This window comes from Lycorma delicatula, chromosome 1 (genome assembly GCF_047948215.1).
Source record: "Lycorma delicatula isolate Av1 chromosome 1, ASM4794821v1, whole genome shotgun sequence".
In the NCBI taxonomy this organism is placed as follows: Eukaryota; Metazoa; Arthropoda; class Insecta; order Hemiptera; family Fulgoridae; genus Lycorma; species Lycorma delicatula.
The window spans coordinates 109,472,899-109,494,541 of NC_134455.1; the positions used below are offsets into that span (position 1 = coordinate 109,472,899).

Below are 21,643 nucleotides of genomic sequence, written 5' to 3' on the forward strand. Positions count from 1 at the left end.
TCATTTTATGCGTCCATCTTATTTTCTCCATCCTTTTCCATACCCACATCTAAAAAGCCTCAACCCAGTCCTTCTCCATCTTCCTTACCGCTCATTTTTCACTCCCGTAAACCAAGACACTCCTTACACAGCATTTAGCTAACCTCTTCCTTAACAATTTAGTCCAAACTCATAGTAATTCTTTCTCCTTACTGAAGGCTTTCTTTGCCAACGCTATCCTTCCTTTTAATTCCATTACGCTTTTCCAGTCCTCTGTCACCATAGTACCAAAATATTTGTAATCTTTTACCTTTTCTATTATTTCTTCACTTGTACTTACCATTAAATCCTCTTTGTTATATACTTCCATTACTTTAGTTTTTCCTATATTTGTTTTCATTCATACCTTAAAGGCGGATCCAGACTATTTAATGAAATATTTAAAAACTTTGATGCCTTTATCATTCGTTTAACAATGGGAAGAACAAACGAGTGTCGATCATGAAATTATGGAAGGTTTGGACATTCGAGCCAGTGTGAGTATTTTTAACAACACTCAACTTTTGTTTTCTGATTTCTGAAACAACTTCGAATGAACGTTTATTCCACCACATTCGGTACTCCACTAAATTCTAATATGGTCGAGTACCCACACTAATGTTTTCTTTGTGAGTGGAACCAATATTAATCCTTTTACAGTCATCAGTATTCTAAAAGTCATCAACTACTGCGTAGTACTTTTATTCATATTGTAAATGTTTTGTTTTATTTTTTCTCTGTATAGTTTTTTGGTTTTATTATTTAAATACTTTTCTTTTATTGTTTTTTTTTTTCACTGAAAGTAGTAAAAAAGGAAAGTAGATTAGTATAATGCACAAAAACATTAGATTGTGAGTAGATAGTTTAAATTAAAGAAGGGATTTTTTGTGATTTGCGAATTTCTTTTCGGTTTTTAATGGCGGTTTTATAAATTAGATTTAGATTTACTTATAAAATTACAAATTTTTACTTATAAAATAATTTATGTTTGTTGAAGAAAATTTTTCAAAAAATAATTTTTGAGTGAATGTAACCTATACTTAATAAAAATCCGGTTTTTTTTTTGTTTTGTTTTTTTTTTTAGTAAACTAGCATCATCACCGATGTTTCAATAGTGACAGTATCATTCTTGGAAGAACTGAATCAGCAAGAAGAGATCAGGAAATTAATCACTATGTCAGATTGAATGCTGTAAGCATTGTGAGGACATTCTATGATGTTCATTATAATGTCAAACATTTGATAAAACTTAAAACTCATCGTCAAAGGCATTCAATCAAATAGTATGAAACCGCTTTAATAATATTGTCCCTTTAATGAATTATGTAATTTTACAATTTAAGATCAAGATTTCTTTTATATGAAAATACTTTTAGTAGTTATACGGAAAGTACACTTGTTTAATAATTCTATAAAGGAGATTCAATAGTAGATCACGAATATTGTTCATCACGGGCGGTCTAGTTAATACATCATTCTCTGTCACAACATAAAACGAAGGTGAGTATATTGCGTTGGCTCATTTATGAGATGAATTGACAATATTTTTTTTAAATTATTTATCTAGATTGCCTGCTGCACCTACTGATATTTAAACATTTGATGAAAACATCTGTCAAATAGTAAACTATAAACGAGATGGTTTAAATAACAAGTGTAATACGTATCAACTAATAAACTAGCATTAATGATTAATGATTTACTTTTTCTCTTGAATATAATATTAATTAATTAATTGAAACCGGATTTTACAATTCTTAAAATGATTAACTTTCAAAAAAGCTGACAACAAACTTGTTATACTTTCCTGGCACTGGTTATTTATTCTTATTGTGAAAAACAATGATACGTGAAAAAAGTTTTAACAAGTAAAAGTAATCGATTTTTTTTTTACTTTTTTCTGCTTCCTCACCCCCAAAATCACCTCCCAAGAAACTTCTCTGATTTTTTTACTTTTACTATGTTAAATGGAAGAAACTAAAAAAAATTACACTAAAAATTGTATAACAAATAAAAAGTTACGTAAGTTTTTTTGGGGTAATGGGGTAAGTTGTGATGAAATATTATTATTTTATTAAAAGTTTAAGTAAAGAAAGGAAAAAGTTTAAAAAAATCTATATTTTTAAAGTGTGATCGGCTACCCGTAACTCTATCATATTCCCCAAATATTTTTTTTTATGTATTTGCACTACTACTACGCCTAGAAAAGCATAAAAAAATTTTTTTTCCAATTTTTGGGCGAAGAGGGAGAATCTGGGAACAAAATAATTTTTAAAACGGTAAGATAAGGAAGCACGCATGTACTGAGTTAGCTTAATATAAATTAGGGTTGTTTGCTTTTTACCCACCGGCTTGGTCTAGTGGTGAACGCGTCTTCCCAAATCAGCTGACTTGGAAGTTAAGTCACACAGAATAGTTAATTCTGCGTAATAGACAGATAAAATATTATCTGCCAGATAGGCAGATAATATTTTCTATTAAAGATAATAATTATGTAAAATTATTATTTATTTAATGACGAACCCAATCAATTCATTAATTTCTTTTTAAATTACATCAGTCGCATTTTGAATACGTCTATTCCCAATTCTATAAAACTTAGTGATAACATCAGCTGATACTAACAAGAAACAGCAGCACGAAACACCGAACGACTTAATTCCCACAAAAATAATTTAAACCATTACTGAGTTTTTAGAATTTTGTATTAAATATATTTCGTTGGTTTGTTAAAAAAAAAAAAACAAATGTTATACCCTTCATGATGAAAGACTGCAAATTAAAGTGAATATAATTTGAAAATCCTGTGATAAAAAATAACTTCTTTTCCTCTGAATTTTGATCAATGATGATTCTCTTCTGGAAAATAAGATAAGCAGTGGGATCAAGAGAAACGTCGTGTAATTCAGCTTATTTTAAATAAATTTGTCTGATATTTTAGATGGTAGGTAATTCGGGACCAAAATGCTCTTTTTTTAGGCTTATTGTTTGTAGTAAAGTGTTGTATTAGAGAATATTCCTGTGTTTTACATTTCCATCCACATCAAATTCTTGTGATCGTTTTCTTACTATTCTAATAACCCTTAGAACATGTGTTATACGAGTGTACTCTTAATTCTGTTTACAGTAAACGTGAATCATTATAGTTCGACTTTCCATAAAATTTAAAGCGGGATCATATTAACGCAGCTCTTAATTCAAGAAAGTAATATACATATCTCTTCCTCTGCTCAAGGTTTTATTCAAAAACAGATTCAATTTAAATATATAATTCACAGTTTTTTAGCCCTCTAATTCCTTCTTAATTCTATCTCATAGTTTCTTTTATAAGACAGGACTACATACCTTTAAAATGGCGGAAGAGAGGTACTTCTTAGCTTCTTAACCAAGATTAAAGTGTGAACTTGGAAAACCTTTCTTTTTTTAATTATTATAACGATACAGCAACTTTAAAATCTGTTCAGCAAAATAATTGAACAGTAAGTAAATAAGATCTTATATTTGAACTATATTAAGTAATCACAAACCCAGCGGCTGGTCACTTAACGATAACAACAAAATGAAAGAAATGAAATACAAGAGCACTCCGTACAGCCAGACTATGAAGTCACCTAACTGAAACGATAAGGCAAACCAAGATTATTGTTCCTTAGCAATCTTGAAAAATCACTGATCATGTTATCCAATAAATTGACCGCCAAATGATTCGGGTACCGATCCAAAAGATTTTGATACGGTATGCTGACCAGAGAGATTTCCTGCCGAACGGTTGGCAATTTAAGATCATTATATATGAGGCTGTTGCTTACGTACCAGGATATGTTTAGCATTTTTCGCAGTGTTTTCGTCTGGTAGTATTCAAGCATGTCAATACTGGACTTGCACGCTGTACCCCACAATTCAAGCCCGTAAGTCTAAATAGACTTCAAAACTGATTTATAAATCAATAATTTACTTTCTACTGAAAACCGAAATTTATGTCCTATCAACCAGTACATGCTTTTAAACTTGAGATCCAACTGTTTCCGCTTAGATTTGATATTTTTCGCCCAAGTAAGTCGTCGGTTAAGATAAAAACCCAAATATTTACAGTCCTGAGATCTCGGAATAGGAATATTGAAGATAGAAACAGGAGGACACTGTTCCTAACAAAGGGTGAACGTGACGTACTTTTATTTTGTTTCGTTTATTTTTTTTTTCCAATGTGTAAGCCACGATTCGAAGAGAGTGATATAATCTTGAATAAAACGAGACGCAGTAGCCGGATCCTCGTGGACAGCAAGAATTGCAGTATCAGCAAACGTTGCAACTGTGATATCTGCCGAATTGGCAAATCAGCCGTAAACAGAACATAAAAGATGGGTCTGTGAACGCTTCCTTGTGGTACCCCTGCTTGTATAAGGAGCAAATCCGTGAAAACCTCTCCATATTTAACATGAAAACACCTGTATTCTAGGTAAGATTTCAGCACTACGTAGAAATCATGCGGTAAAACCTTTTTCAGTTTATAGAGTAACCCTAAATGCCAAACCTTGTCAAATGCCTGACTGACATCGAGGAAAATCGCTGAACAGTACTCTTTCACATCTAGAGCACGATTTATAACTTTAACAACCCTGTTCGCCTGCTCCACAGCAGCATGTTGCTACCTAAACCCAAATTTCTGAGCGGGAAGTTGATCATCCACGAACTACTTCAGTCTGGAAAATTTCAGTCTTGGAAAATTTGAGATTAAAAAATAATACAAAAACCTATTCTTCATATAGCCTTACATAATGATCGATAGTACTTAAGCTGTTTTTACATAAGTCATTTTTCATAATTTCGTTTTTTTATTTTTATGAAGACGCTTTTTCTCACGTTTTATGTTTTTTGAAAAAACTTTTTTTCTCATGAGCATTTAAAATATAGGTAGGATTACTCTAGCATATTTTAATTAAAAATAACATAAATTTAAAAAAATAAAAAAAACAATGACAAAAAACTTGCTAAAAATTAGTGAAAGAATATTATTCAAATATTCTTTAAGTTTCGGCTTCCTGAAGTCTGCTCCAAGTTATCGTGTTAATTGGGTTGTTGCTACTTGCTGTTTTTAAGTTGGAGCTGATTTCAAAAAAATGTAAGTTTAATGAAAAATAAAACATTATTTTTTAACATTTACTTTTTTTAAGTTAACTTCTTTTTTTATTAAAGTTATTATATTCATAAATATTTATAAAATATATTCATAACTCTGTTTTCCCTCATAAGATTTTTCTCTAAATTGTTATCTCCCTAATTCTATTTTTATTTTTTATTTTTTATTTTTATTTATTACCAGTATTTCTACAAAATAATATGAAGAAATTTGGGTGTTATGTCAAGAATGATATATATAAATATATATATATATACATACAAACATACACACACTAGAAAGTCAAGGTCATAAAAGGTTATAAAAGAAAAAAAAGAGGTCGAAAATGTAATTTTTTATTAACGTAAGCAATAAATAAAATAAAAGAATGAACCTATAATAACGTTAGTGAAAATTGTTAGTATAAACAAAAGATTTAACAATAAATTTAACATAAATGCTGTGTCAGAATTCGTTTAAAAATTTAGGTCATTGACAATAAAACCGGAGACATTTACGCTAATGTAATTATGCTAAAGGATCCGATTTTTTTTTGTATATATAATATTCCTATTATATGAATAACTGTAATGAATTAATTGATATAAAAATAGTTAATGATAAATTATAATTTTGCACTGTTATCTTTCTTTGTTATTCCAGTTTATTTAAAATCAGGGTTATCAATATGTTATGTCTACAAGTTGTAATTTCACTAATTTATTGTTAATATCAAATGCCAGGTGGGGCTACGTATTATGTTGTAAGATCACTATTATCTGATGGTGTAATATAGAGTCACACCCTTTAAGGATCATTGTTGCTATATATATATATATATATAAAACAAGGACACACAAAATGACCAATAAATTATTACTTGTATGTATAAATAATAAAATGTATTTTTATTAATATCTAATATTATTTAACTGCTTGTTAGGAAATAAATTTATTAACTAACCTTTGAAATATTGAAATGGAATTAAATTGATTGTTTTTGAAAACATATGTAGTAGCCACAAAATGTTATTTTAGATTTATTACGTACTAGCAGACCCGGCAATGCTTCGCTATTGCTATATATATATATATATATATATAGAGAGAGAGAGAGAGAGAGAGAGAGAGAGAGAGTTTAAATGAACACAATTGAAAATTTGATAAAAAAATTAAAAAACTGAACTTTACAAATTTTATCTTTCACTTATTCTCCTTCCCCTTTTCAATTTCCAACTTATCCCTTTCACCCTTCTCCCTCACCCCTCTCCAAGTTTCCTTTTTACCCTTTCCCGTTTTCCCCTTTTCTCTTTCCACCTTTTCCCCTTTTTCCCTTTTGCCCGCGCGTAGATCGGTCGATTAGTTTTTTGGTCTTTAGCGGACAAACATACGAACATGCCTTTTATATATATATATATATATAAATATAGAATAAAAAAGTATGCTTGTATATTTCTTTGTTCGTTTCATAAATATCTTGACACTGGCCCCACCTAGCCAGTATAGTTTTTGCATAAATATTTCTTTTCACGTAACTAACATTCATATTCTGAATATGAACCAAATCGGTCCATAAATAATTTTGTTCTAAATATCTCAACCCCAGCGCCATCTAGCGGGTTCATTTTTTGCAGAGGTAATTCTTTCCATGTAAGTAACATGTATTCTGAATATGAGGCAAATCGGACCATAAATACAATTTTTCGAAATATCTCGACGCCAGCGCCACCTAGCGGGTCCAAACTAATTCAGAAACCTTCCCTGGCATACATCCAACCATTCCCCAATGTTTCATCGCTATCGGATGAACGGTTTAGGAAGGCATAAGAGACATACAGACAGACAAACATTTATTTTTATATATATAGAGGTTAGGTTTTTGTATTATAATTATTGATTTTTTTGTGTCTGCTGCTGCAAGTCCTTATGACACCGTCGCTGTTACCTAATCAGCTTTTAATCACGCCTTTCCAAATTCTGAATATTTTCCAGACGTTTTTAACGTTTACAGGGCTGATCGTGATTTTCTTAAATCGTGCAAGAAGTATAGTGGTGGTCACAGTACTTGCCGTTCGCTCTTCTATCGCTTCCTTCAGACTTCCTGATTTGAAAAGCTTTGTTGAATGCGTCTGGGTTGAAATACGGTTGCGTTGCGGGGTCAATCTGCTGCTTGGTAATCACTATTTTATTCCTGATACTTTTTCATTTTTCTTTGTTTTAGCATCCGGAACCACCTTAAGGTATTATTTCAGAGGATAAATGAGAATGATATGTATGACTGTGAATGAAATGTAGCCTTGTACAATTTCAGATCGACCATTCCTGAGATGTGTGATTAATTGAAACCCAACCACCAAGGAACACCGCTATCCACGATCTAGTATTCAAATTCATATAAAAGTAACTGCATTTAAACCTTAAAACTCTCGACTCGAAATCAGCTGATTTGCGATGATGAGTTAACCAGTGGAGCAGCCCAGTGGACTTAGTCCTGATCTGATACTAGGCCTGAGATTGTGTCTGATTATTTTGATGGATTGGCTAGTAAAATTGCCATGTCCTTGTAATATGGTTATTATTGGAGAATTCATTGGTCCAAATATTGAGTGGAGAAATATAACTATTAGTAGGAACGCTCACTTTTATGCCATGAAGAAGGGCGATATTTTATTTAATTTTATGGATGATTTAAATTTGTATCAGTATAATTTTCATTTACCTGCTGCTGGCTCAACCATTCTAGATCTTGTTTTTCCCAATGATGCTGTTGATGTTAATTGAGGGACTGAAAATCTTGCTTGTCCTTCCTGATATGCCGCATGATACGTTTCCTATTAATATCCTTGTCAGTATGTATTCTGTAATGGTACTACTACTGAATTCTTTAATTTTAGTAAAGATCTTGGTTTATATTAGTTTGTAGATGGGAGTGGATGGAAAGAAGTTTATCACTTACTAGTCTTTATCACCTACTTACTTTATCACTTACTAGTTTATCACTTTTTAGTCTCTTGAGACTGCCGTCTATGTTTTAACAACTTTCTTTCTTCATTTATACATAGGCATATTCCTTTATGTAGACCAAGGTCTAAAACGTTTCCTAGTTGGTTTACATTTAGCCTGATCAAGGTCTTAAAAAAGTTTTTTCATAAAAATTGTATAAGAAAACCGGTATTATGACCTACTACCAAAAATTACCAGAATTGCGTAGTAAAACTAAAACTCTACAGAACTGATAATTTAAGGTTGGCTGAAAATGACCTCATGGGGAAGTCAGAGAACTTATTTCGTTACATGAAGTCAGCACTAAACGATTCTGGTCGAGTTTGCCCGCTTAAAGGTGACAATCAGACTATTGTTGACGGTTCGGAATTATGTGAAGAATTCGGTAAGTATTTTCAGTCTGTCTACAAACCTTGTGAACATGACGTTTGGAAGATTGATTTTGGGATACTTGATAACTTTATTGTCGACGTTCCAGTTGTAATTGTTGAGAAGGTCGAGTTGTGCATCAAGTCTCTGCGTCCTCGTTCTGCAGCTGATTTCGATGGAGTGCTCCTTTTATCCATAAAGACAACTCTAATCTTGTTGCTCCAGTTTTATCCTAGATTTATAATTTTAGCCTGCAGTCCGGAATTTTCCCGTCCAGTTGGAAGTGTGCCACCTTTTTTACCTGTGCCAAAGAAAGGTGATCACTGCGTCGATAATTATCATCCGATTTCTGTCATTAATGACGTTGCTAAATTGTTTGAGAAAATGGTTTACCGGCATCTTTACACAACGCTGGGGAAGATGGTCCCCCCGTATCAGCATGGTTTCCGCGAAGGTAAATCTACCATGACTAATCTTAACATGCCAATGTTAAGGTCTTGATATAATGTAAGATCTTGTGCAATCTTGATATGCCAATGTTTACTGCTCCAGAGGTTGAATCTCGTAAACAGGTTGATGTTGTTTATTTTGACTTTCGTAAGGAGTTCGATGCCGTGCCTCATGATCTTTTGTTGAAGCTTAGCTGCTTCGGTGTTAGTGAAGTAACACTGAAATGTTTGCAAAGCTGTATTACTGACAAACCTTTTCGCGTGAAAGTGTTCAGTAGGCTGTCTGATAAGTTCAAGCGCGTTTCTGGGGTACCTCAGGGATCCAACCTTGGCCCTTTGTTATTTATTCTGTCCCTAATCCAATATATTGTGTTAGGGACAGAATTATACATCCCCCTATTCTTGTTTATGAATGATATTGGAATAGATATTTTTTCTAAAGCGTTATTGTATGCTGACGACCTTAAAATTATGACTAGGGTTTAGAGCTATTCTGATCGTGAGGTTTTGCAATCTGATGTTAATATAATTCATAAATGGTCAGTTGATAACAGATGCCGCTTAATTTTGCAAAAACAGCTGTTGTAACTTATTCTAGGAAAACCCTTGTGATGAAATATACAAAAAATATATGTAAATTAATGGATGTACAAGGAAGTCATGTAGTGTCCACATCAAATTTTTAACATGCATTTGAAAATAGATTTAATATTAAATTATACATAATATTAATCATATACTTAACGATACTACAATCCTATACTAAACGTAAGTATGTTTAAGCCAAACAAATAAAAATAAATAGATTGAAATACGAATAGTTTTTGTGATCTTTAATTTTTCCTTAAAAAAAATCTTCCATTAATTGTATCTAGAAAAACCTACTATTGCATCATTCAGATGAACTTCCTCTATAAAATTTTAAAAAAATCATAGAAGTCATAGATAAAATCATAGAACATAGATAAAAGAAAAAAAGACAGGTAAAATTGAGAAATACCCTTTTCAAAATATTTATATATTAACAAACTCAGGTTAACTATTTTTATTATTTTAAAAATATTTTCATTGTTGTTAGAGTTATCTAACTCAGAAATGGTCAAAGAGCTTCAGAAATATTAAACACTAGCCGCATACCCGGCTTTGCCCGGGTTGTCCTCCGTATATTCAACATCACATATTATGGGTAAACCGAATCAACCGGTTTACTTTTTCTCGTGCGGGAATCCGTTCGCATGATGTTGAAGTGTTAACCATCCTCGCCCTCCCAAAAAAATAAGAGAATACTGCAGAGTATAGTATGAAGTGTACTTCTGGAATCCACAGCAAATTTTCGCTCCATCTCTGAATAATTGTGTCACGACGATCGTAATGCCCCTCACCAAAAATGACTGTGGCTACATCATTAATGGTTGATACATTAAAGCGCCGTTCATGTTCACCGTATAGCCTCTTGTCTGCCTGTGTTATATACTGATTATACTTTGCATGTGTCCATAGTCATCCTTTCTAATTCTGTTATAATTTGCACTAAATGACTGTCGTACACCAGTTATATTATCTCATCATTGATCAGCCTGTAATTTTTCGTCCCCCATGAAGTAAACTTTTAAAGATTTCGATTTTGCATCTGGAAGAGTAAGAAATGATCCAGTTTTTTGGTAAATTTGGCAATGTACCTTAAAAGTAGGCATAAAACCACGCACTAAAGATGATGCTGCAAACCGTTTCATTTGAAAGCAAGAATTTCCCAACATTCTTCCGCTTATATTATCTATATAATAACGATTTATTTTATCGCTATACTTTTGTAAACTTAATTATAAAATTTGAGGTCAGTTAGAGACTACACTGAGCGATTGGAAATGGGGTAGTGTTTTTCAAAATGAAATGTTCTTGTTTTAAACTGTTGTTAGTGGGCCTAAATTTTATCATGATAGGAATAAAACTGTAGATCCGTATAAAAGACAAACGAACATACAAACATTCTTCTTTATTTAAACAGAAAAATTTTAGTTTTTGTTTTTGCATGTATTTTTATTTTCTGTGTAGTATGTACGAGTATAAAATATTAATAGTAGAGTGCACGAAGAGTTGACTTCCCATTTTTCATTACCAATTTAGATGTATGTTATTTCTCTTAGGAATTTCCAATAACTCAATTAAATCCTTCTTTAAATTTTTAATTATTTTCTTACTAATCGATTAATTAAATCGGATCATCATATTTATTTTTTATAATATTTTCGTAGAGGTTTTTCTGTACTCGTCCAATACTCAAATAAAAAGAATGTATCTTACATGTATGTATCTAAATTAAATTTTTCTTATATAATTTTAAAGAACATGGTAATTAAAAAATTTCGAAACAAAACAAATTTTGTTTTTATATATTAATGAACAAATTTTAAAAATATCCGCAAAATAATATATAAAAATTATTGCAAGATATGTGTGGCTGACAAAAAATTACTAAGGGGGCACCCGGGTTTGAACCAGGGACCTCTCGATCTGCAGTCGAATGCTCTACCACTGAGCTATACCCCCATGGGTTTGTTACAGCTAACTTTTCGAACATACGTCCATCCATATGGATAAATTTAATAATGAAGATAACAGGGTAGACTAAAAAGATGTTTACTAGAAGACAAATTTAATTACTCTAAGAATCTTCCACCTCAGTAAAGATAAAAATGATATTTTAAATAATTCTACATGTATATATTTTTTAAATAATAGTAATAAACATGTCTGGAAAATTCTTTTTAACAGATTGTTGTTATTTAAAAAATAAAACTTGCCAATATCAGAAATCATACTTACTAATTTACCACACGGTCAGTCGATTCGATATGGATACAATTCGACTACATATCATTTGACTAGTTAATAAATTAACTATTTTATTAAACTCCCACTCACTGTCTGTCTTTCTATTTAAAATCTTGCAATCAATTTTTCACCCACTTCCCATTATAATACAAATGATTTAAAATTTTGCATGTAGGTTCATTCCCGGTGATAATATGATAATCAGTCATTCCTGACATCACTTAATTAATAATAAGTGAAAGTAATAATAATTAATATATAATATGGAATATACAGTAAAAAAAAAACACACAAATGTATCATACTTGATGTCACAATATTATACTATGTTTGGAATTTTATTTTACTCATATTTTTTTCAGTCTGCTAAGATCTTGTATAAGTGTTCTGTAACTTTCTGATCATAGTGGTACTCATAATAGTACATTATGCAACGAGCCTATAATGTATTTATTTATTTAGCTTATGGCACCAGGACAACAACAATTACAGTCAAAAATTACAAACATCTAACAAATTAATATAAGCTACTGATTCTGGAGTCGCCATCAGGAAATCTTCAGGAGTCCCTTCATAAATTGCCCTAGAGCAAACTTCTGTGATGTGTTTAACAGTTTGTTTTTCACTACACTCGCAAAGGGGCATCGGTGTTTTACCCCATTTATACAGGAAATAGGCACACCTACTGATTTCGTGTATAATAGACTAAGTTCGTATTCTGTTTAGCGTTGACCATGTCTTACGTGGCAAGTTAAAACCCGGCGGCTTTTGAGTAATACATGGGATTTGGTTATTCTGCTTTGTGGTTCATTCTTGACGCCAGGTGTTAGTTAGGTTAAATCCTTACTCTGTGGCAGCAATTACGAGCCTTAATGATAGCTACCGATGCACGACTGCAAAGTAAGTTGCGACACGAGCCTTGGCAAGCGTCGTAAACTTCGCAAGAGTGAATCATTAATAACCATTAGAAAGAGTTGCATACCGTATTTTTGTACGGCTGAAAGAATATTTGGATTATTGATTTAAATCATTCGTTCTCAAAATGGACGATAACGCCCCCTTGTGGGTGCTGGAGGCTTTCAAGGAGGGCGTAGAAGGCTGACAGAATATTGGGGGCGTTCAGGCGATCTAGAAAGGCGATGGCTGATTAAAAAAAAGACAAAAATTATGTTTTCCTGATACTTCAAATTCAGAGTAAGTACCTACTACACTAGTACAAAAATTAAAGGGACACCTATATTTTATGATAAAAAATGATTGATTTAAACTACTTTAAGTTTGAAACCAAGAGAGTTAGAGAGACGAATAAAAAAAAAAATTAAAACTTGAATACTCTCTTTTTGACAGTATATTTCAGATTTAAAAAATCATAAAATTAAAAATAAATCAGTGAGAAGAAACATATTTTAAATTTGAAAATTTTTCTTCGTGTTTGAACGAGCACAAGGGGGAAAGGAAATTTTTGTTAAACGATTTTGATAGCATTCCCATCGTCGTATTTGTCTGAACGTGAATTTAGTACCGTAGCAAGGTTGCTAACCAAAAAGAGAAATCGGTTGCATGTTACCGATTGCGGTGACTTATGGCTGTTCTAAGTAAATTCCAGCCTGATATTAACAAACTGATCAAAGTACATCAGATTCATCCTTCACATTAATGTAATTTTTCAATTGAAAGCTTTGTTTTAATTATTGTATTATTATATTGAATATGCTATCACTATTGTAGTTATATAACTATATAGATACAGTTGTAATTTAATTGATCGCAATTTTAATAAAAATACTTCCAAATATGCATTTTAACTGCTCTCATTTAAAATGTAAGTTTCAACTCAGAAACAGGATATGCCACGTTTAAAAACAATAATTGGAATTGCTGTTATTAAGAGCGCATTTTAAAAACACTGATTGCAATTACTATTTTTAACAGATGGTAAGTTTACAAAATTTTGGGGCGCTAAAAGATTTTTGATTCTCAGTGTGGGCGGTGGGTGAAAAAGTCTGAAAATCAATGATAACATACATTGGTTACGGAATATTTAAAAAAATTTTCAAAAAAAAAACATTTCTGTGGCAACAGGTTATTGCGTAATAAGTTCTGCCTTTTTTTTTAATATCGATTTGTGTTAAAGGTATTTCTTCCTCAGAATCCTACATAATTAACAGAAGGATAAACAGTGTAATATAAAAATTTAATTACCTGCTGGTGTACTTTCAAATTAACCTCTAATTGCTAAGTAATAAATAGAATTAAATAATATCCGCTTTTGACTGATGAGTGGTTTAGAAAAGTAGGCTTTTGATTGGTTAAACATCTGTAGCATAGTGAAAATTTGTTTCATAAAGACCCTCATTGTGACGCAGGCTCCAACCGCGCGCCGGCCTCCGCGGCACGAGTGGTAGCGTCTCGGCCTTTCATTCGGAGGTCCCGCGTTCGAATCCCAAGAAGGTATGGCATTTTCACACACGCCACAAATCATTCATCTCATCCTCTGAAGCAATACCTAACGATGGTCCCGGAGGTTAATTACAAAAAAAAGGTTCCAGCCACGTAATTCAAAGTTATAATACAGCAGTAGAAAAAGGTATTATTTCCCACTTGCCTTATTACAACTAGTTTTTTTTTCATCATCCTAATAAAAATTCTGTTGAAAATTTATCAGAGTTCAAGAGAACTCTGAATGTATCAGGGTATAAGAAAATAGCTGATGTGATACTGTTAAAATGTGTTTAATTTTTTCCTACATAATTCAATTTACAAATTTTTTATTATCAGCTCTTGAGAATGATTTACCTTAGTCTGAATATTTCTTCGGAGACATAGTCATCTAGTGTTGTTCCTTGAATGTTCGTTATTGTTGGTAACTTTAAATTGCTTGTTTTCTCAAAGTGTAATTACAAAAATAATAATATGAAGGGTATACAGTCTTTTTTATGTATTTATTATGTTATAATCACACACTGAAGTGGTAGCTCGAACTACCCAAAAAAAAAAAATACTTTGGAAGCAGTATTTATTACTTGTGGGGGAGCCGATCAGAGTTTAAAAATATGTTTTTCCGGCATTTTTTAAAACTTTTTTTATTTTATTTAAATTTTTAATAAAAATATTACAATAAAATTTCTTCATAATTCACCCCCACCCCAAAAAAAATCGTTGGTAACTTTTTATTGGCTGTACATTTTTCAATGGAATTTTTTTTACTTTCTTCCATTTAACATAATTAATGTAAAAAAATTTAAAAAAAAAGTTCTTCGGAGATGACTTTGGAGGAGGGGAACAGAAAACAATTTAAAAATACAGATTTTTTTTTAAAATTAAATATCTTTCATTTGTTTATTTAAATATGATAATTTTACAATAAAACTTCATCAAAAAATACCACCACACCAAAAAAGGAATCGTAGGTAATGTGTTTCATGTATGATTATTTATTCAATATATAAGAATAAATAACCAGTGCCAGGAAATTATTAGCCAATTAACCAATTAGGAAATTATTAGTCAGCTTTTCTACTGGAGTCAGGATATGTTGCAAAAATTGAGAAATGAATTGCCTGAATTTGATAAGTAATAATTCTTGCTACAACGATGGATTGACAGAAATACAAATAAAAATGTTAACCAGCATAAACACGCAACTTCATAATAAGCCTTCAAGCCTCAAGTTGTGTACGAAATAACTCACATGCAGCAAAATAAAGATATATAAATATTTGCCGATCTCCATGCAGAAGTGAATAGGTTTTCGGCCTTTATCGAAAGGTCCCGGGTTCGAATCCCGGTCAGAAATGTCATTTTTCATTCGCTAAAAATGTCCATTCTCATATTTCCATATTCACAAGCTTTTATGTAAGTTTCTGTGGGGGATTAGGTTGTCAGTCAACAAAACATATATCACGGTTTTAATTTAAAGAATTAAAACCTAAATACAGGGTCATTCACGGGAACCGGATGTTTTTAAAATAATCATAAAAAATTGAATATTTACTTTAAAAAAGTTTTATTGATAATGAAACATTTGTTAAATCAAAGCATTTGTTACTTACTCATGAACGAAAAATTATGTCTGGCAAGTGATGTCCATTTTGGGCAATACATTGTTGTAGCCTTTCACGGTAACTGGCCTCAATTCTTTGCAGCATGTCTACATCAATCTGGGTGACGTGATGACGAATTGCGATCTTTAGGTCCTCCAATGTACGCGATTTATTGCCGTACGCACGCGATTTCAGAGACCCCCACAGAAAAATTCACAACTGCTCAAGTCGGGGGACCGAGGGGGCCAAGGAATGTCGTCGAATCTGGAAACGATCCGTCCCGGAAACAAGTTACGGAGAACAGCCATCGTTGCCCTCGCTTTGTGCGCTGTAGCTCCATCCTGCTGGAATAACACATTTTGAAAATCGATTCCCCGGTTTCGTAACTCAGGGATAAAAACATATTCAACATCGCAATGTAACGATCAGCTGTTACAGTTACGGCAGCGTCATTTTCTTCAAAAAAATATGGTCCAATAACACTGACCTTTCCTATTGCACACCAGACAGTCACCTTTGGGCTATGAAGTGGTCTCTCGTGAAGCTGATGTGGGTTTCTTTCTGCCCAATACCGGCAATTCTGTTTGTTGACGAAGACATTCAGATGAAAATAGGCTTCGTCACTCATTAACAATAACAAATTTTCATTTTCTTCAAAAATGGTAAGCATTTGTCGACAAAATTGTAATCGCTGCGTGAAATATTGCTCGTTTAACTGCTGCACGACAGCTATCTTGTAAGGATGGAAATGCAGTCTGTATGGAGAATTCGTCTTACCGTACTTGTGCTCATTTGAAGCGCTGCTGAATGCCTCTGAATAGAGCAGCGTGGGCTTCCCTTACTCGTTCGATGTTCTCCGGAGTGCTAGCAGTTCGTCGGGGACCCGGTGGTTTTTTCTTCAATATTGAACCGCTTGTTCGAAGGTTGTTTACCCATCGCAATATTGTGTTACGAGAAGGGACACCTCAATACCCACAGCATTACGATGGATATTAAACTGACGGCGGAAATCTCGCTGAACAGCAATTAGGATTCGTCATTTCGCACAAAACTGTCATACGCGTATAGACGTTGGTCTAGCGTCCACGGCTCCATCTCAACGACTAAAATGTAAATGCTATGAACAAAGGAAACGTCAGACACCAGCTACGTGCCCCTCCCACCACGAACCCCCGAGTACAACCCATTTCAAAAACATCCGGTTCCCGTGAATGACCCTGTATAAGTAAATTTCATTTTTTCTTTACATTTTTTATCTAAAATGTCATCTTACAAAAAGCGTTAATAATTAACTAATTACTAATGTAACTGATTAAATTGATGAAAAAATATAATTAGTAAATTTATAAACGAAAAGTTGTGAAAAAATAATTTTAAAAAAAAACGACTTCAAAAAACAATAGTACTAAAATGTTACAAATAATTATATTTTTATTTATTAACAAAAGTAAAAGTATTTGCTTTTACTTACTTTTAAGTATTTACTATCTATATTACAAAGTAATATAATAATTACTTTGTAATATAGATAAAAGATAGAAGCTTTTATCTATAATTAGTGATAGAGTGACAAATGAAGAGGTGTTGCGGCAAATAGATGAAGAAAGAAGCATTTGGAAAAATATAGTTAAAAGAAGAGAGAGACTTATAGACCACATATTAAGGCATCCTGGAATAGTCGCTTTAATACTGGAGGGACAGGTAGAAGGAAAAGATTGTGCAGCCAGGCAACGTTTGGAATATGTAAAACAAATTGTTAGGGATGTAGGAGGTATACTGAAATGAAACGACTAGCACTAGATAGGGAATCTATCTAGTGCTATCTATCTGTTTGCTGCAACAAACCAATCAAATGACTGAAATCAAAAAAATAATTTCACAATTTTTAGTGGTATCTAGTACTTATATATATATATATTACATTTAACGCCATACCAGGTTTTGACGGAATATTCCAACATGGCCGATGTGCATGATTAGGACCTTTATCAGAATATTCTTACGTCAACCTTTTTTTGGTATTTCTTCGGTTTTTTTTGCTGTTCATTCTAAGATTATCATCGGATTTTGTTAGAATTTATATGAGACCATTCCAAAAGTATAATCTTTCGATTAAAAAATTATCAAAAACCTATTATCAAAATCGGTTAGTAAACCGATATAGTTACGCATTGCGATAGTTACGCAATGAGTTATTGCGTAACGTACGAGTACTTAAAAAAAAATTGTCGAATTGATAATCTCCTTTTTTGAAGTCGGTTAATAATGTAATAACAATTTTAATTACGTTTGACTAATAATAAATTAGCGCATGAAAGTAAAATCCAAGAGAAAGTAATGCCCAATAAAAATATAATCGGCTAATAAAATTATAATAATGAAAAAATTTTCTATTATTATCTTAACAAGTAAATTTTAACAGTTACGTTTGGAAACAAATCTCCTTTAAATTTCTCATTTTCTTTTATCTATACACAGAGAAAAGTAGTTGTTTTTCTTTTGGGAAAAAAGAAAAACATTTACAAGTGAAATATCTGGAAATTCCGATCTGTTTATCATCTGGTAAAAGCCACATTTTATAAACTGGGATTCGTATGGCATCGCACTACTCTTTTTTACCAAAATTAAATTAGATCCTGTATATATATATATTTTTTTTTTTTTTTTTTTTTTTTTTTGGCTAAGTATTGCATGACTTGATCGCCTTAGTGCCTTGCAAAGATTTTTCATTTTTTCAGATTGAATTCCAGAAGATTTCTGGCTATATTTACCCAACCCAATTAGAAGGGAGTAGGAAAATGTGATCCCTTGCCACCAATGGCTCCCCCAAATTCATTTGTTAGATCAGCCCCTGGAAGAAAGTCAGTGTGGCCAATCCTGAGATATAAGGCCAAAAGTTATGCGGCACACATACGTACATACTTACCCACACACATACATAAATTATGTCATTTGGTCTAGATAAAAAAGTTGATTTCTAAAACCGATACCCTATTTTTGATACCATACTTTCCCTTTTAATATAACTATTCTATCTTGCTCGGGAAAGTAATATATATATATATAGTGTCGTGTTCGCGGCTAGATTAGGATATTGAGAGATTGACAAATGAAAATGTTTATATAATTACAATTTATTAGTTTAAAAACAAAAGTAAAACAAGGCAAATCATCAATAATAATAATGACAATGGTAATAATAATACTAAACCACAATAAATAAAATAAAGTATAGTAATCACAACCACAATACTAACAGAAAATATTAATAATAACAGGCAATAAAATAAAAAAACATCTCACAATAATAATTAGAATAATGGTAATAATGGCAACATTAAACAATAATAATATTATTAACTGTAAATAACAAACAAATAATCATACTAATCACAACCAAAACAATAATAATCATAAAAACCAGAATTCAGTCCCATTGACAAAAGATATTAGCATGACCGCTAGTCTTAATACTTTTAACAGCAATAATACAATAGATAAGACGATTATAAGTTATTTCACTAAAATACTTTTTCTGTTCACAAATGAAACTACCCTAACAGTTTATGTTTAAACTGTTAATATTAAAAAAAATTAGTAGATTATCTCTTTCACTTACTTATAAACTCACCGTAACTCACGGAATCATTTCTTGTTTTCGTTTACTAGAATTAATGTCACCCTAATCGCGCCGAACTTAAACTAGAAATTCGCTTCTTCACTGACCTCCTCGCAGACTGACATCTCGCAGAACCCACATCCCACACACTGTCATCTTACAGACTGACACATAATGTCTCACTTAGACTGATTCGCAGAACTCACATTGCAGAGTCTCCTCGCGTAACTGATATCATAATATCTCGCTTAGGCTGATTCGCAGAACTCATCATTAACTGGTCTTCCCCGGAGTATTTATACTCCTATCCTCTCTACCTGTCGGAACGGACCCAACTGGAAGCGTGAGAATGATCGACCGCCCTCATATTTTCCCATGAAATTCCAAACCTTGGTCCCGTAACTCTTCTCACAACAACATCTGTTTAGTGTGTCAATGGGCAATATTACAAAAGTGATAGTAAAACTTTTCCTTTTACTAAAAGGATTTCTTTTAGCCCCTTCTGGATTCCTCCCATTATTATATTTATACTACTTTCTTCTTAATTGGCAGAAATCCGTTACTCAGGTCCGTTACACCGGTTTTATTACACTGCCCCCTCCTTAAAGCTGTTCGTCCCAAACAGCTCCCTGATAAGGCGCCAGGCGATCCAGATAAACCATCATCTTCTTCTTTCTTGAACTCCGCTGATTCCAGTAGACGTCATTTACTCTTTTTAATAAGGCGTAAGTTCCCTCCCAAATGGTCTGGCGTTTCTGAGATCTTCCCGTTGTCTTCCTGACCCGAGACCTGGATGAATTTTCCCGGAGGTCGTACCTTGCACTTGTTTTGATGTCATCGTTTTGACGGTGTTCTACGCAGCGAACTGTTTGTTTTTTCCTTTTCGGCACATCCTCTTTCAAACTTAAAGGAGCTGCCCAGACTGCAGCCTTACTCCTTCCCGGATCGGTTCTTCTTGAAACAGTTCTCTCAGTAGGTCCGAGGTTGAACGGAAATAGTAGACCTCTTCTTGCAATGTACTTTTCGGTGGCATGGTTTGCATCAGCAGGCAGCATCAAACTTCGGTCTCCAGTTATAGTCGTTCCGGTAACTGTCACCTTCATGCAAGTCTCGATGCTGTCCTCTAACTCCTCGTTATAATCGACTTCCGTTCTTCGAAGATGAGTAGTAGGGGGAGACGGCGCGCCGGCTGCCTCGAGTCGCAGAGCTTGAGTTTGGGTGTCGTTGACAGACTCCGCCGAACCCAGAAAAAGGTCCTTCTTAATCTCGGCGTCCCGTAGCCTGTCGATGAATGTGTGTGCTGCCTCCTCCTGGATATATCACGGTAGTAGCCCGACTACTGCCCGTTGAACTGGCTGTTCGATAATGGATTTTGTTTTGACGAGGGCAGATTAGAATGAGCAAACGACATTGTCGGCGGGATGCGGTTGCACTGCCAAAGACATGGGACACCATGCAGCCGTGAGGTGTAGCGGAATCTCGACGATGGTTTAAGTGGTGAATGTTACGCGGGACTCTGCGATGAAGCCGAGTGTGAGTAGGAGGTCTGTCCTCCTCTCCCTTGTGGACGAGACCAGAGTTCATAATATAACCTAAGTCTGATTTATTAAAGTAAGTTGAGTTTACTAAGGGAACTAGGACTAAATTTTTATTGTTCCTATAAACATGTTTGGTGGTATGTTGTATTATTTTGCCTCGAATTACGAGACATTCATGAAATTGGCTCATAATAAGTAGAACTAGGCGCGGGGTTCGCGCTTCCGCGAGCTCGGTTAGCTAGTTCAGAGGGAAAAGATGTAGGACATTCAAGATGTCCGGATGAAGGCAATAAGCTGAGTTATAAAATCACCGATGCATATGTCTACCGAGGCATTTACATCGGTGGCATCCCAACGAGGCTACGCTTATTACTATGAGATGTAAAAAGTCAGAGGCGGTAGACGACTCCCGCTAAAGCCTAACAGAGCAAGGAACGGGGGGGGGATGGTGTGGCGACGGGAAGCGTTACAAGGCGGGTATCTTCCCCTACCGGGATGGGATGTTCGAAAACGGCATAAGGGAACTAAGTACAAATTTCGTTGTTGCGAACAACATTTTCTTGTGGTATGTTTTATAATTACTGAAATTGCCTCGTATTATGAGACGTTTACTCACTAGTAGCTTATTTAAAATGCATAACTAGGCTCGGGGTTGT

At 33.4% G+C, this 21,643-nt stretch overlaps 1 protein-coding gene and 1 non-coding gene across 2 annotated transcripts; one reads left to right on the forward strand and one right to left on the reverse strand.

Annotated features, from left to right (window-relative positions):
• The first annotated feature begins 8,398 nt into the window (after positions 1-8,398).
• On the forward strand, positions 8,399-9,007 carry LOC142317596 (uncharacterized). The gene has a single exon (XM_075354152.1). It carries the CDS (start codon positions 8,399-8,401, stop codon positions 9,005-9,007), a length of 609 nt encoding a protein of 202 aa, XP_075210267.1.
• A 2,423-nt stretch (positions 9,008-11,430) lies between these two features.
• TRNAC-GCA (transfer RNA cysteine (anticodon GCA)) lies at positions 11,431-11,502 on the reverse strand. The gene has a single exon. It is a non-coding gene; the product is annotated as a tRNA-Cys (tRNA).
• Positions 11,503-21,643: the final 10,141 nt, after the last annotated feature.

Bases quoted from the DNA above. Each gene is read 5' to 3' on its own strand.
- LOC142317596 (XM_075354152.1), top strand. From the start codon at position 8,399: ATGGGGAAGTCAGAGAACTTATTTCGTTACATGAAGTCAGCACTAAAC.